Source organism: Pelodiscus sinensis, chromosome 7, assembly GCF_052426305.1.
Source record: "Pelodiscus sinensis isolate ZL-2025 chromosome 7, ASM5242630v1, whole genome shotgun sequence".
Lineage (NCBI taxonomy): Eukaryota > Metazoa > Chordata > Testudines > Trionychidae > Pelodiscus > Pelodiscus sinensis.
The window spans coordinates 58,163,624-58,176,542 of NC_143058.1; the positions used below are offsets into that span (position 1 = coordinate 58,163,624).

The following is a 12,919-nucleotide window of genomic DNA, read 5'->3' on the forward strand; positions in this document are numbered from 1 at the left end:
GGAATAATCCCATATGAGCACAATGGTGGACACACGGATGAGTTCTGATTTTGAAATGTTTTGTTTATTTGGTCAAACTTTTCATTAAATCAAACATATCTCCCCAATAATGTAAAAGAATCATTAGTTAACATGATAGTAAGGCCTGAGGTTTCGTCACAGGAATTTGCTATTCAAATAATGGGCTTTTCATATTTCATGCACTGAATATATTGCATATGAAAAGTTTCCTACAACACTGGTGGTGATAGGGAAACAAAGAGCAGCAGTCTGGCTATCTGGGAGCTCTGAGTCATCCATTCAAGACAGTGAATATGAGGCTGTCTCAGGTATAAAGTGTAGTCCTCTTTTTTTTTTTTCTTTGAACAGGATGCAAATGCCAAAAGCCACACTGCTTGACTTTAAATTACAGTAGCACCGCAAGACCAAGATCAGGATTAGGACCCTACCATGTGAGGCACTGTACAGATATAAATACAAACAGCATGGAGGTGATACACTATCTTACAGCCATTTACACATGCATAATAAATTAAATATGACCTGCTCCATATGACATGTAAGTTACAATGTGTGTTTGAATTAGGTGTGAAGAGTCCACATAGCCTGCCCCAAATGTAATAATAAAAGAAACTGAAGAGCTATAGGTTCAGCCAAAGAAACTTTTTGCTTTGTAATAAACCCTTTAAGCATGTTTAAAATAGAAACATACTTAGAATTAATGCAATAGGCTGTCTACTCCATTTTGTGCTCCAGATCTGAGCTATAAGCTTATTTCTAGCATAGCAGCATAGGATACCCACTGTACATACTGTTACAAATCCCCAAGGCTACAAGCATTTTCTTGTAATACAATATGGGCATTCCCATCTGCTGTCTCAGGAGAAGTAATGAAATCTTGAATTCAATCACTGTCACCTCAACCAGATTCCGCTGACAGAACATGGAATTTGCAGTACTGGAATGTTCCAGCCACCACTGCCTGAGAGTGAGCAACTCCATTTTAACATGTATTCTTCAAGGAATAATAAGGATTAGTCTGGATTTTCAATTTGACAAAGAAATTTGAGTCGGCTTCCTTTAAGAAAAGCCAGGATACAGAATGACACTGTCCTTTAAATAGTTATTTTCATGCATCACTGAACTGTTACTGTGTTGTGGTCTGAGTTCACTTCACACAAGCTACCACAAGTGGTACCAATAGCAAAGGTGCAAAGGACCAATTCTTAGGGGAGCAATTAATTTCTCATCAATGTTCAGGTTGAGTCACACTGGGAATTGAAGGAATGGGAAGCTTGAACTGCCACTATATGTGCTATAGCTATTTTCTGGACAACCAAAGGACTTCTTCACCTTTTAATACCACCCTCTCCAACCATTTGATATTTAAATTACAGTAATACCATTCATAAGCAAAAGGGCACATTTTAATAACTATTAGCAGCCTCCAACAGAATACTTTAAATATAAAATTCCAAATATACTCACAGATTGCTTGAACAATCATTGTATCCACTTTGTCTGGGCTGAATTTCAGCTTGTATCGGGAGAGGCTAAAAAACGCAGATATCGTTATTAGCTGCACCCAAGCATTCCAATGCAAAAACCTTGTATTCTCCACCTGTTTTATTTTCCATGAATGTGCCCAGTTGTAGGCTCATTCACACTTGTTTAATTTAAAGCTAAAGACTGGCCTCTGCTGGACATAATGATTATTTTAAAGAAGCACTGTTGCTGGTTAATCCCATAACAGCTATAGCACAACACTAGCCAGTATGAAGGGCAGAATCCATGCACTAAAAAGGAGATGGCTGGCTGTACCACAGCATTGGCTGCACATACACTGTGACAGGAAATTTGTTGAGTTACTTTTTGCAAATTTCTTGATATAAACAGACTAAATATTCCCAATTTTGCAGTGGCTGGGATTGATCTAAGGCAGGGCTACTCAACTTTGGAAGCCCTGGGGGCAACAATGATACTCACAGCACATGCCGAAGGCCACAACTTAAGTGTGGTTGCATATACATGCAAATATATATGCAAATAGCTTATTTTACACTGATGGACATGAATACAAAGATTAAGGCAAGACTACGCAATACACAGGCCCCATTTAAGTCAGTTCTGCTGATATTAACAAAATATAATATTTACTTGATTTCCACCCACATAACAGCACTTTTAATGAGCAATGACAGTCCAGGAATTTAACTACTAAAACGCATATCACTGTTATATTCAGGGCTCGCCGGACTGTGGCCAGATGCGCTGTGTGGCGATCTGCGCATGCGCAGATCACCCGAACCTGGCTCTTCCAGGTTGCAATATACTCACCATGGGCGAGTAGACTGCATTATTTGTCGAGCCCTAGTTATATTAATTGCTTTTTTGTTTTGGCTCCCACCAGCGGGCCACATGTTGACCCCACGTAAACCCAAACTGTAGCACGGGCCTCAAACAAACGGGCTGTGGGCTAAATGCGGCCCGCAGGCCTCATGTTGCCTAGCCCTGGTCTCAGGGAAAAACTGTCTAGAAAGTAGTAAAATTCAGGAATATGACAGAAGAACTAACCGATAAACTTCCCTTGCTCTAGTTATATTTTAAGACAAGCCAAACATTTATACATTTAAAATACATTCCAGGATCTTGCATTTGGATTATGTCGAAAAAAACCTCTCGTGTTACATACAGATTTATATCTTCAAAAAGCTGCACAAACATTAATCCTCTCAATTACGTGAACAAGAAAGGTAACAACCTCCATTTCAGAGGAGTAAATTAGAAAGATTCAGTAACTTGCTCAAGGCCAGGAAACAAATTCCCTGCAAAGTCTAGCCTCTGGCACCTAACTGTACTTGTCATACCTCTGTGTGTTGAGCTACTACTCTGCTTACATCTACCATCAAGAACATTGCCTTTAACATTTAGATTGTGTCATGGAACTAGAACGTATGTATCTCCAAGAGACCCTGAACAACATATTTTAGAGTGTTTGTGCATCTGTGAGTCTGTTCAAGAACTCCTCCTAAATGGTAACAGCTAGGCCCACCAAAATTTGGTAGGCAGCTTCCTTTTATACTAACTGTAATCAATGTCAGGGTTTGGTTGTGCCAGAAAAAAAGGATGCACCTGGAATGGGACTGTTTTCCAAAACACAAAAAAGGTGCTGTTAGCAGGAACTGTTATACTTTAATTAATATAATGGTCTTCTGTTGAGTAACCACAGGGGGCAGGTGCATCAGGAATAGAGTGGCCACCTGTCCAGGTTAGTAGCCCTCCTATTCCAAATCCCCCTCCACTCCCCAGCTGCAGCACAGAACTGGGAGCATCGTCTTCCAGCCAGCAGCCACATCGCCCTGGAGCAGTACTGCTGGGAGCCAGGTAGCTCTCCTCCCCAAGGAGCACCACCATGGGCTGGGGCCAGGCAGTCTCCCTACCAGGGCAGAGTACCACAGCGCACACACTCCGGAGGAGCTAGGGGGGCAGCTGCAGCATTGTCCTCACTGCTGCAGGTGGCCCTGATGAGCCCCCCAGACACCTGTTCTGAGCCCCCACACACCCAACCTCCTGCCCTGACTCCTGCACTTCCCACGGCACCAGACTCCTGCCCTGAAGGACTTGAGCAATGCCAGATAAGTCTTTTAGTTTATATTAAAGCATTGAAGTATCAGAGACCTGAGTGATTATGAATCAGTTTGCCAGTAACTGCATTTTGAGTAATACATTATTCAAGTATATTCATAATAAACAAGAAAAAGCTACTCAACACAGCTTAAAGCTACATCAAGTATAAAGAGGGACCTGCTGTACTAAACACAGTGAACTCTGCAAGTTTTATTCTAAGACAGGATTTAACAAAATTTTGTGCTTAGAGACTTTCGGCTTAGTCCTGTATTCATTTCACACTCTAGACTCCCTCTGATATCAAAGGGAGTCTTGGGTATCCAAAGATTCAGGAATGGAAGAAATACAGTATAGCGTATTGAACTACAGCATCAACAGCAACTCACCTATGCGCCAATCCTAAACACATAGCAGCCATTTCCCGTGATGGAAGGCCAGTAATAAGCCCCTCGATCTGAGAACGAATTCCTCTCATCAGTTCAGTAACCATTGGGCTATGAATACAACTTAAGTTCAGCTTATCCTATAAAATTAAGATGAATGTTAGGTGTTAATCAAGTTAATTTAAATCCTGTTACAAATTCTCTTTCAATTATCTCTCTATATGAAAATACTTTTCCCTGCCAGGCGACAGAATGTCATCAGCATTTACAGGTTCTCTCAGCAAAGCAAAAGCAGCCAGAAAGAAGGGGGTTGGAGAGCATAGCAAGCACGGGGCACAACCCCCTAGTACTTTATATTGATGATTATTCTCCTACAAAGATATATTTGCTAGCCATTTATACTAATCAAAGATTTTTTGCAGACAGAAGCAGTGACAATCCTCAGGGGTAAATATTAGGATTTCCAGCACTATAATAATCATATGTAATTGTCATTTTAACTTCCTGATCCTAGGTGCAACACCACTTGTAAGTAAGGTCCTGTGTATTCTGCCCCTAAATCTGGGTCAAGACCAGGATTTTGCAAGTGATTAGGTGTACACTGGACAATAATTTTTCTTAACCTACCATTGTGCCATTGAGCAGATCACATTAGAAAGTGGAGAATACATGAACATATTTGGGGGCAGAGGGACTGTGAACTCCCAGTGACCCTTATAAGAAGCAGCTGTCTTTCTTGCCAAAGCAACCAACAGTGAATAAGCAGATCAACTGTATGTTTCCTTAAATAAGATCAGTAGGTCAATGATTAATAAATTTATGCGGTCTGATTTCATAGTTAAGTCCTCATTGAGGCAAGAAGTGTGCATACCTGAATGAAGTTTCAGGTTGTCCATTTTTAAATCAGACAACACCCTCTCATCTTATATTCAGCTCACACCTGAAAGTTTCTTTCCAATTATAAGAACCAGAAACTTATTTCTAATGAACACTCATTATCTGTAACATGGCTACAGAACCACAAAGGCCACAAGCCTTTGTTCATAATATCTTAGCAGAATAAAACTAAATTAGAAAAGAAAAGTCAGTTTTCACCTTTATGACACCTCCAAGTTTGGCATCTGCTATTGCCAGCTGTTCATGGGCATCTTTTGCCACTAACTTCTTTAGAATTTTCTTCAAGCTCTTGCTGAGCTTGCCCTCTACCAGGGCTGTGGATGCTGCAGAGGGAAGAGGAGAACAAAGATTCAAGTAAAAAATAAACAAATAAAACTTTCTAAAATCTAACAGGTACTAAAAATAACTATGTTCACCTGGATACACAACGTTGTACACTCACATTCACACCTCTACAAGCTACTTTAATCAGAATTGAAGTTGTAATTTTTTTACCCTGAAGTCATTCAAATGAAGAAAATGTAGCAAAATGTTCACAGATTATCCAGAGCCTACAATGCTTTTGTTCTTAATTCCTAAAAATTACTCAAATGGCATGTTTTGCATAGGCTTACAAAAAAATTCAGGAATTTATAATCTTAGAGAAAAAGGCATTTATCTAGTATGCAAAGATATCCACCATACATCTCCACAAAGTGCAGAGTAAACAGCTCTAATGTATTCATTACTGGCATTTTATCTGTTGTCTCAGTGGTAGTGACGAAATGTGGTATTAAATCATTACATTTCAGTTTAACCAAGAATGCATCATTGACAACAGAGTATAAAGAACAAACCAGCATAAAGATGTCAAGAGTTTTTATTCACTATTGGTTTGTATACTCATAAGCACAAATACAGGAGCAAATAATTAGATTTCAATATTTTTATATGGTGTCCAGAGGCACGGCAGCTGCCCCAGAAAATACCTAGGTCTTTGTTCAGAAGCACCTTAAACAACTAAGATATAGTAAAAGAAGAGCGCAGGGTATATAATGAAAGTATGTGATTGGTTCTTTTCAGAAAAAAACAGCTGTCAGTTTTAGCTTTCATGCCTTTACTTACCAGCAAGGGCTTCTGTTGTATCCTGAAACTTTTCAAAGTGTTTCAACTTCACTCTAGAGGAGAGAATTTTTATATTCTAGTTTATATCAGAGTAGTCTCGTCCTTCTCTCTTCCTTTATGATGAATAGCACATCTTAACTTTCCAAGCTCCTATCATAAATATCAGACCCCTAATTCCCTGTAACATCACAGGAGGCTGAAGTTTGATTTTCAATCTCCAAACCTCCAAAAAAAAGGAACAGTCTTGAAACTACAAATCAGCTTTCAGACTCCTGTTATTTCATCACCCAAGCCCCCAGAGATCTTGCAAAAGACCTTCAAAGGGGTGAGAAATCAAGATCTAGTATGTCTAATGAAAACATACATATAACCTCCCCACCACCAAAACATGGCCCTCTTTTTGTATTGCAGTTCATATTTTAAAAAAAAACAAAAATTCAAAATTCAACACAGCTTCTTTGATTAACTAGTGAAAGCAAGCAGCATACTGCCTCTACTACAGCAGAGCACCGGGTCTACTTAAGTTTCTGTTTCTACACTGGATTTTTAGAAGAGTCAGATACTTGGATTTCCTTGAAATTTACTGACCGCACGGCGGCACAGTGTAGACATATCCAAATTTGGGGTCATTTGGCCAAAGGATTCCTGAGATACAGGTCCTCAAAAACAAATTTTCGCAAAAATTAACAGACTGTACTTTTCTATTTTGTTTTTGCATGATACCCACTACCCTTGGAGGAGTAATTTTGAAAACAGAATTTGAAAAAGTTTGGCTCTTCAGATAAGCACATTCCTAACACTCACAAGCCAAACGGACTACACTGCACGTGGGCACTGTTTGCACAAGACGTCTCCTAGGTAGCAAGGACTCTCAAAACCTGTATGAGTCAAAGGGGCGCACTGAAGTCATATCTGTGCAATACCCTGTAATTTGGCTGTGATGAAAACTAGGAGGGGAAAAAAGGTATGATCTAGGTTCTTGTGTTTTTTATTTGGAGGAAACAATCTTGAATATAGCAAAAAATTCAGAAGACCTCCAAACTATTTTTGGAAAGAAAATACATTACACCTACAAGTGTTTACCTGGAGAGGAAATTAGGGGGTAAGGGGTCTATGATTACAGGGAGGGAAGGAAAGGTTATGGAGCACGAATAAACAAAGATGAATGGCAGAACAAGCAGGAAGAATATGAAGTGAGAACACAAGCTGGCCCCACATTTTCCCTTCCATGAGCCAGAATCCACAGTGCCTAATAGGGATGTAAGCGACTAGTCATCCATCCGATAAGCATAAGCTTCTCAAATAGTCAACTAGTGATGTGACAAGTCACTTCCCCACTTTGCTGCCTCTATCAGTGAGGGGCAGCAAAAACGGGGGGGGGGGGGGGAGAGAAGAGAGCTGGTTCCCCCCCAGTACCGTCTCCAACAAGTGCAGGAGAAATAGAGGCACAGCGGGAAACAGCGTGAGCAGTGACTGAAGAAGTCTCTGCTTGTGCCACTTCTGCTGCAATTCTGCTTTTGAAATGTACAAGAGCCCCAGTGGGGCTCTTGTACATTTCAAAAAAAAAAAAAAAAAAAAAAAAACACACAGAAGCCCCACAGGGAACGTGAGGCCAGCAGGGGACTTTGGTCCTATGCTCCTTGTGGGGCTTCCTTTTGAAATGTACAGGCAATGTACAGCTCCTTGTGGGGCTTCCTTTTGAAATGTCAATGGCTCAGGCACCACAGGTAGCGCAAGGCCAGCCGGGAGTCCCCCGCTGGTCCTGGGCTGCCTGAGGGGCTTCTACTTTTGAACTGTAGCAAGAGCCCAGTAGGGTTCTTGCTACAGTTCAAAGGCAGAGGTGCCCGTATAGACTAATTGAATAGTCAATGGAAAACCCATCAACTATTCAATTAGTTAATTAATCTAAATTTAACATCCCTAGTGCTTAAATTCTCTATGCCCCTCCACGTGAGCAGGTATCTGGGGAAACCCTGGACTTCTGGGTGAAAAGCTGAAGATAGCCATGCTGGCAGCATACACCAAGAATACACTGTTAAGGCTGAAAGGTAAGGTGGGAGAAGAGGCACACTATATCAATGGCTCTGCAGAATGAGCATGAGAATACCTATGACATCCATGTGTGTATGGAAGGATTTTCTACTCCCCATCAGTTTACCAATCCAAAAAGTCTATGGACAGTTCCAGTTGCATCTGCTATATCACCTCCCTGATCCTAACTTCCTCCTCCTTCTGTAATAATCCTCTCTTATCTATACAAAGTTGTACTTAAGCAGCCATTGGGACCCAGGACAATTATCTCCAGGCTTAGATTTTTGACTCTAGTCCAATTCTGATTAATCTGTCTCAGAAAAGGCTATGTTATCTGTAACAGAAGCAAGGTCATAGATAAAGGTACCCTCTCTGAAATTCCTAAATTGAACTTGCATCACCTCCAACAGCAGCTCAAGGCTTATGCTGCAAGGCACAGTGAGACCAACATCTTTTTAAGAACACAGGAATAGCATAACTGGATTAGACCAAAGTCCATTTAGGCTAGTACTCTGGCCCACAGTATCAAGTGTCACACTTCAGAGGAAGGTGTAAGAACCCTGCCATGAACAGATACTCTGCCACAGCTACACACATCCATATTAGGTTTCACTCTGATCTCTAGCACCCAGAGATCTTGGGTCAGATCATTCTTTTAACATGTAAAAGCTGTGAACTATACTGAAACACAAAGCCTTAGTCCTTCATCTCCTATGTACACAATTAAACACAGTTATCTTTCATACCCAGGCTGTTAGCTCTTCATGGAAAGACTTACATTTTATTTGCTTTTTCAGGAGTTTCAAATTCTCTCCACAAAGTATCAACTTCCTGGAGTTTCTTTTCATCCAGAACCTGTGGATAAAAAATGAAACCAATGTTTAAAGACGTTTGGAGCAGGTGTGTGGAGGGGGGGGGAGAAGGGGGGAGGAATGGACACATGTTAAGTAGCTGACCTTCGGAGCTTAGAGACACTAGCAGGAGGGGAGCAGAGGAACTGGTGCTCTGGGATTGCTTCCACATTCACTGTTGGGGAGCAGAGTGAGCCAGGGCCACGCAGCTCTGCTTCCTGCACCACTGTCAGTGAGTGTGGAGGGGCCAGATCAATGTTCCCTGTAAGCTGAGCACATGGCAGCCACCCAGGAGAGAGTCAAATGCAGCCCAGCTGATTAGCAGAGCACTCACAGCCAGCAGCATGTTTCTACTGTTGATGCACATCTGCATATGCCTAGGGGCACATAATATTTATTCTGCAGGTGGACAGAAAAAAGTTAGAGGGAACACTGGATCTAGAGATGGTAGATACATGATTGCTAAAATAAATGTTAACTACAAAAAAAATGTTTTCAGTTACATTAGTGTTTCCCAATCTTTTCCAGATGGGGACCCATTTTGACAATTCAGGAATACTTGGTGACCTAAGGCAATTCAAAAACAGGGAGGAGGGAAGGCAGAGCCACCTGGGGAAGACACCTGGCAACCCTTTTGAAATGTAATGGCGACCCATATTTGGGTCCCGACCCATATGTTGGGAAACCCTGAGTTACATGGTGACTAGCCTTTGTACCAGAGGCAGCAACATAAGCTGGTTTAAAAAATCAACTCCCTGCACAGACCAGCTCCCACCTGCTGCTCAGGACTTACTCTCTTTGCAGTACAATGCATTCAGACCTACACAGCCTTCAGAGTAAATTTTAAAGACACCACCCTTGGCTAACAGACTAATATTTCAGATTGCTATCAACAAAAGAAATCCACCTCTGCCTCCCAAAAGATTAATCCACAGTTTCACTAGTCTACCATATTTCTGTGAGCTCTTAATAAGCAGTGCACTAAGACTTGGTCTACACTACATCCGCCACCTCCTCCCATCCTCAGCCCTTACATATAGTCTGTCAGAAAAGGTTTGCAGTGCAATGAAGTTTGAGAATTCCTGAACCCATCTATGCTTATATAAAAAAAAGTAGGGCCCTACCAAATTCATGACTATGAAGAACATGTCATGGACTGTGAAATCTGCTCTTCTCCCCCATTAAATTTTTATCATATATGGTAAACCGGGAGTGGGGAACCTCCACCGCAGTGGAAACTCTTGTACATTTCGAAGTTGGAACACCGCCACTGGGCTCCTTCTCCCTCCCAGAGCTGGAAGAACAAGAAAGCCAGTCCCTCCAGGATCCCTTGCTCTCCCCCCGCCTTGCTGCCTCTTTCTGATAGAGGCAGTAAGGGAGAGGGGGGAAGTGACCAGTCCTCCGTGTGTCCTCTGATAAGCTTTTGCTTATCAGATAGTTGACTAGTCACTTACATCCCTATAAGATTGTGTGTCCAGTTAAAGTTTCTGGAATGGAATCTTTGCTTTTCAATGTACACCAGTCAAGCTAAGCATTTTACATAAACATTAGCAGACAAATGTAAATTGAACACATCTTGTAAATGAAGTATTTAAAATACCATTACTATTAAGTTAGCCTCAATGCTTTCATTTAGGGACTAAAGGAATAATATTACTTGCAATAAACGCTAAAAGTCCCAGAAGAAACAGATGCAATGTGAACATATTTGGAAGGCAATAATAGAACATTAGTTAGTTGTATAAACGCCACAATTTCTGCTAATAGTTATCACAAGGGGATAATTCTTAACGGATCTGTTTCATTCCAAAACTGGTGGCTAAAATTAACAAATGCAAGACCAGCTTGCTCTTCCCGGATGCAAACAGGAAGTGAGTTGTTGGTACCACAAGAGATCACAGGGAAAAGCTGCAGCTGCAGACACGTGGTCACTGACATTTACAATTACACTTTATCCTGCGGAATGAATCAAAGCTCAGGCTCGGAGAGAAGCCGATCTATGCAGGATCCGCGAGGAAGCGATGTATCCCTGTGCTACACGCTGCACGACTGCCCAGGTCCGGTTTTCTACCCGGCCACTGCCCTAGGCAGCAGGGGCTGACCTTGTCGGATCAAACGCAGAAAAACCTGCCTTGCAAGTAGCCCGGCGAGGGAGACCCCCGGGGGGGCCGAGCAGGCAGCGAGGGCAGAGCCTCCCTTTCCTGCGTTAACCTGCGCCCCAGCCCAGCCACCGCCTCCCACGGACCTCGCGCCTCTACTCGGTACCGGCGCCAGGCCCAGCTGCGACAGACCCGGGGCTCTCGCCTCAGGCACGTGGTCGGGGCCCGGGGCAGCACCCGGCGCTCCTGCTGCAGAAGGCTACGGGCCGCCCCGCGCCCCTGCCGCCTGCCTCACCTTGAAGACGGCGTAGCCCGCCGCGGTCTCGAAAAGCACCAGCATGGCGGGTGAGGGAGGGGGCCCGGGTCAGCGAGAGCGGCCGCAGCGCCAACGGCCCGCGCGCGCGCCAGGCGACGCCACGTGAGGGATCCAGGCCTCGACCGCCCCGCCGCAAGCAAGCAGCGCGCGCACGGCAGCCAACCGGAAGTGAGGAGACAGGAAGCTGGCCTCGGCAGCCCAGGGGGCGGAACTCAGAGGATGACGAGACAGAAAGAGCCGGAGCGGGGGGGAGGGAGAAGAGTGGGATTAGCTCAAAGGATGGCCCGGACCAAGCTGGGAGGAAGGGGGCGGACTCAACCGCTGCGAGGCGGGGCTACAGCTCCTGACCCCGCCCATTGTGGCTGGCGGCGCAGGGACGGCGGGTCCTGTCTGAGGGTGGCGAGCAGGGAGCGATCCCCCCCGTGTTACTTCCCGCCCGCCGCTGGGCTTGGGCGCGTTCGAGACAGTCCAGAAGAGAGGGACCCACCTGGTTCAAGCTCCAGAAAGCACCGGGGCTGCGGAGAGCGTGTTCATTCTAAAGGGGTTGAGATGGGTTCAACTAGAAGAGGCCCCCGCTTTGTGACGGCCTGAGTTCCGAGCCCCCGCACTTACGGCCTTTTCCATAAGTGCTGAAGGGGCCGAACCCCCCCCCCCCGACTTACATCCCTGTCCCCGCATTTACAGTGGAACGATGTCTGTCAGAAATGCAGACTCGAGTTACGACGGCCCCGACTTGCGACGCGAGCTCCAGAACCGATTGCATTGCAAATTAGGGGCAGACCGTTTCTAACTATCGTAAAGAATAAAATTGTCAGACACGTAGATGAACATAATTTGTTGGGGGAAAGCCAACATGGTTTCTGTAAAGGGAAACTATGCCATACTACTCTACTACAGTTCTTTGAGGGGGGTCAACAAACGTGGACAAGGAGGATCCAGTGGATACAGTCTACTTAGATTTCTAGAAAGCCTTCGACAAGGTCTCTCACCAAAGGCTCTTAAGTAAAGTAAATAGTCATGGGATAAGAGGGAAGGTCCTTTCTTGGATTGATAACTGGTTAAAAGACAGGAAACAAGGCGTAGGAATAAATGGTAAGTTTTCCGAGTGGAGAGAGGTAACTAGTGGGGTCCCCCAAGGGTCTGTCCTAGGACCCATCCTATTCAACTTATTTATAAATGATCTAGAGAAAGGGATAAACAGTGAGGTGGCAAAATATGCAGATTATACCAAACTTCTCAAGATAGTTAAGACCAAAGCAGATCGTAAAGAGCTTCAAAAAGATCTCACAAAACTAAGTGATTGGGCAACAAAATGGCGAATGAAATTTAATGTGGATAAATGTAAAGTAATGTACATTGGAAAAAATAATCCCAACTGTATATACAGTATGATGGGGACTAATTTGGCTACAACTGCTCAAGAGAAAGATCTTGGAGTCATTGTGGATAGCTCTGAAAACATCCACTCAGGCTATGTCTACACTATAAGGTTTTTGCGCAAAAACTGGCAGAGCATCCACACCTCAAGCACGTTTTTGTGCAAGAAAATTGACAGAACAGAGGGCTTTTGCTGGTAGTTATTCCTCTCCCCATGAGGAATAACTCCTTTTT

At 43.5% G+C, this 12,919-nt stretch overlaps 1 protein-coding gene and 1 non-coding gene across 2 annotated transcripts in view; both read right to left on the reverse strand.

Moving 5' to 3' along the window:
- Positions 1-11,488, reverse strand: part of NOP58 (NOP58 ribonucleoprotein) — a 37,232-nt gene extending 25,744 nt beyond the window's left edge. Inside the window, exons 1-6 of the mRNA XM_075933851.2 lie at positions 11,288-11,488; positions 8,821-8,897; positions 6,012-6,064; positions 5,106-5,230; positions 4,014-4,150; positions 1,489-1,553 (exon numbers count right to left, since the gene is read on the reverse strand). Of these exons, the coding sequence (XP_075789966.1) occupies positions 1,489-1,553; positions 4,014-4,150; positions 5,106-5,230; positions 6,012-6,064; positions 8,821-8,897; positions 11,288-11,332 (502 nt within the window). The 5' untranslated portion in view covers positions 11,333-11,488. The remainder of the gene's footprint in view (positions 1-1,488; positions 1,554-4,013; positions 4,151-5,105; positions 5,231-6,011; positions 6,065-8,820; positions 8,898-11,287) is intronic.
- LOC112547042 (small nucleolar RNA SNORD70) lies at positions 5,643-5,731 on the reverse strand. The gene has a single exon (XR_003090786.1). It is a non-coding gene; the product is annotated as a small nucleolar RNA SNORD70 (small nucleolar RNA).
- Positions 11,489-12,919: the final 1,431 nt, after the last annotated feature.